The 2,389-nt window shown below is 45.0% G+C and overlaps 1 protein-coding gene and 1 long non-coding RNA gene across 2 annotated transcripts in view; one reads left to right on the top strand and one right to left on the bottom strand.

The window, feature by feature from the left end:
* Positions 1 to 833, top strand: part of mrps33 (mitochondrial ribosomal protein S33) — a 7,748-nt gene extending 6,915 nt beyond the window's left edge. The window contains exons 2-3 of the mRNA XM_024144646.2: positions 318 to 538; positions 776 to 833. Coding sequence (XP_024000414.2) covers positions 324 to 538; positions 776 to 833 — 273 coding nt within the window. The 5' untranslated portion in view covers positions 318 to 323. The remainder of the gene's footprint in view (positions 1 to 317; positions 539 to 775) is intronic.
* A 155-nt stretch (positions 834 to 988) lies between these two features.
* On the bottom strand, positions 989 to 1,562 carry LOC139026718 (uncharacterized). The gene is made up of 2 exons (XR_011478635.1): positions 1,320 to 1,562; positions 989 to 1,246 (listed from the first exon to the last, which is right to left on the bottom strand). It is a non-coding gene; the product is annotated as an uncharacterized lncRNA (long non-coding RNA).
* Between the last annotated feature and the right edge of the window lie 827 nt (positions 1,563 to 2,389).

Below are 2,389 nucleotides of genomic sequence, written 5' to 3' on the forward strand. Positions count from 1 at the left end.
ATTACGTTCCGGGTAGAGCAGGTGGAATATTATTACGTTCCGGGTAGAGCAGGTGAAACAACCATTTTATATTTTATGTTCCAACACTGTTGTAGGTGATTAAACGGAGATCTTCTATAATTAGGAGATGCTCATGCCTCTGCTCTAACAATGGGAGTCGTTATCACAAAGGTCGACAAGCTTAGGTCCAAAATTAGCCAGTAGAAACGTATTGGGCTTATTTTGGATGGATTTTGTCGAGAGTGAATCCTCTCGCTCCGCCTGTTCCTCTCATATTTGACCAATATTTCCCGCTTCTCTTTCCTCTTGTATTTCAGCTAGCTATGACCAGCCTGTCCAGCTACGCCGTACGTATGGCGCGTCTCAGCGCGCGTATCTTCGGGGATGTGGCGCGTCCTACGGACGACAAGTCCATGAAGGTGGTCCGGCTGTTCAAGGAGCCGCCCATGGCCCAGAAAAAGGAGGTGTATGACTGGTACCCTCAACACAAGATCTACTATGCCCTGACACAGAAGCTACGATACATGGGACTCTTCAGGTAGACTTATTGCGGACATCCCATATCAACGTATTGAGTGACATCCCATAATCCCCTGTCAATTGAGAGACATCCAAACCAGCCACCCCTCTGGGACTAGTATTTTTCAACAGTGATCTGAGATTCACGCTTCAGATAGGACTAAACGCATAGAAATATAATGAATAAAACCGGACTCTCCCCATTCAAGTCAAGGATTCCTCCTATCTATTTCTATCCATTCGTCGTATCCGATAGGCAGAAATATCAGATCACTTTTGAGAAACTGGTCCCTGGCATCAATTCCATCAACTGATTCAGGTCCAGAACAGGTTTTTTAATGGGATTCCTGTAGTTACAACTAAGTCGCTAGTAACAACATTGTACAACACACAGTATTTGAATGGCAATAACACCAGTCAGAAAAATGGAGCGAGTTTCTCTCCCACAATTTCATCACATTTGTTTTCACAGTATTTTATTCATGACACCTGTGTTCTCAGAACAGATGTAAACATCCAGCTTTGTCTCGGGTCAACAGGAACAAACCAGCATCACAGCTCTTATGTACTGATGCCGTCCGTCCCCTTCCTTCACTGTCACAGAGAGTATTAGAGCGGAGAGCTTGTTAACAACGTGGATGCAACTGAAACCTAATGAAACATCTTGTAAAACAATGAAAATAAATGCTTTATGTACCAAAACACACAGCGGTCAAAGACCGGTCCACTAGTCAGACAGGATCTTCTGTGATGGATATGAAAGGATCCTCTCAACACAACAGCGGTCAAAGACTGGTCACTAGTCAGACAGGATCTTCTGTGATGGGATATGAAAGAAATCCTCTCAACAGACAGCGTCAAAGACTGGTCACTTGTCAGACAGGATCTCTGTGATGGATCATGAAGGATCCCTCTCAAACATCATCAGCTGTTCCAAGGATCCATCATTAGCAAATCCTGAGTGGGGTCACATGGTACCGTTGTGAACACAGTTAGGAGGACATTCCTCTAGTGTCCCCAGAGCAAACGAGGACTGTTGTGATTCCCCCCATCGAGGTTCATCTATATGACCAGGGCAAGGCTGGGTTTACCCATAGGTCCTATATGACAGGGCAAAGAAGTGCTTATTTCTTCTTGGTGGCTCCTTTCCTTCGCCCTTCTTGGGTTTTCCCTTGCCTCTCAGTTTCCTCACCGAGCGCATCTCCTCCTTGAAGTCCTCGTGCTCATCTCTGGTGGGAAACAGGGAGGAAATGGTGTTATGATGTAAGCAACATTATAACTATCCTAAAGTAGGTGTAAGACAGAACACAGACAAACAGGGTCTAGAAACCTGTCTGGTTAGAACACAGAGACAAACAGGGTCTAGAAAAACCTGTCTGGTTAGAACACAGAGACAAACGGGGTCTAGAAACACTGTCTGGTTAGAACACAGAGACAAAGGGTCTAGAAACCTGTCTGGTTAGAACACAGAGACAAACAGGGTCTAGAAACCTGTCTGGTTAGAACACAGAGACAAACAGGGTCTAGAAACGTCTGGTTAGAACACAGGACAAACAGGGTCTAGAAACAGGGACAAACAGGGTCTAGAACACAGGGACAAACAGGGTCTAGAACACTAGGACAAACAGGGTCTAGAAAACTGTAATGTCACTGTCTGGTTAGCCAGATGAACCTTAAAGCCTCTAGCAGTGGTTCTGGTTCGAGTAGGGCTGTATACATTATTAAAGCCTCTAGCAGTGGTCTGGCTCGAGTAGAGCTGTATACATTATTAAAGCCTCTAGCAGTGGTTCTGGCTCGAGTAGGGCTGTATACATTATTAAAGCCTCTAGCAGTGGTTCTGGCTCGAGTAGAGCTGTATACATTATTAAAG

Source organism: Salvelinus sp. IW2-2015, unplaced genomic scaffold (assembly GCF_002910315.2).
Source record: "Salvelinus sp. IW2-2015 unplaced genomic scaffold, ASM291031v2 Un_scaffold5591, whole genome shotgun sequence".
Classification (NCBI taxonomy): Eukaryota; Metazoa; Chordata; class Actinopteri; order Salmoniformes; family Salmonidae; genus Salvelinus; species Salvelinus sp. IW2-2015.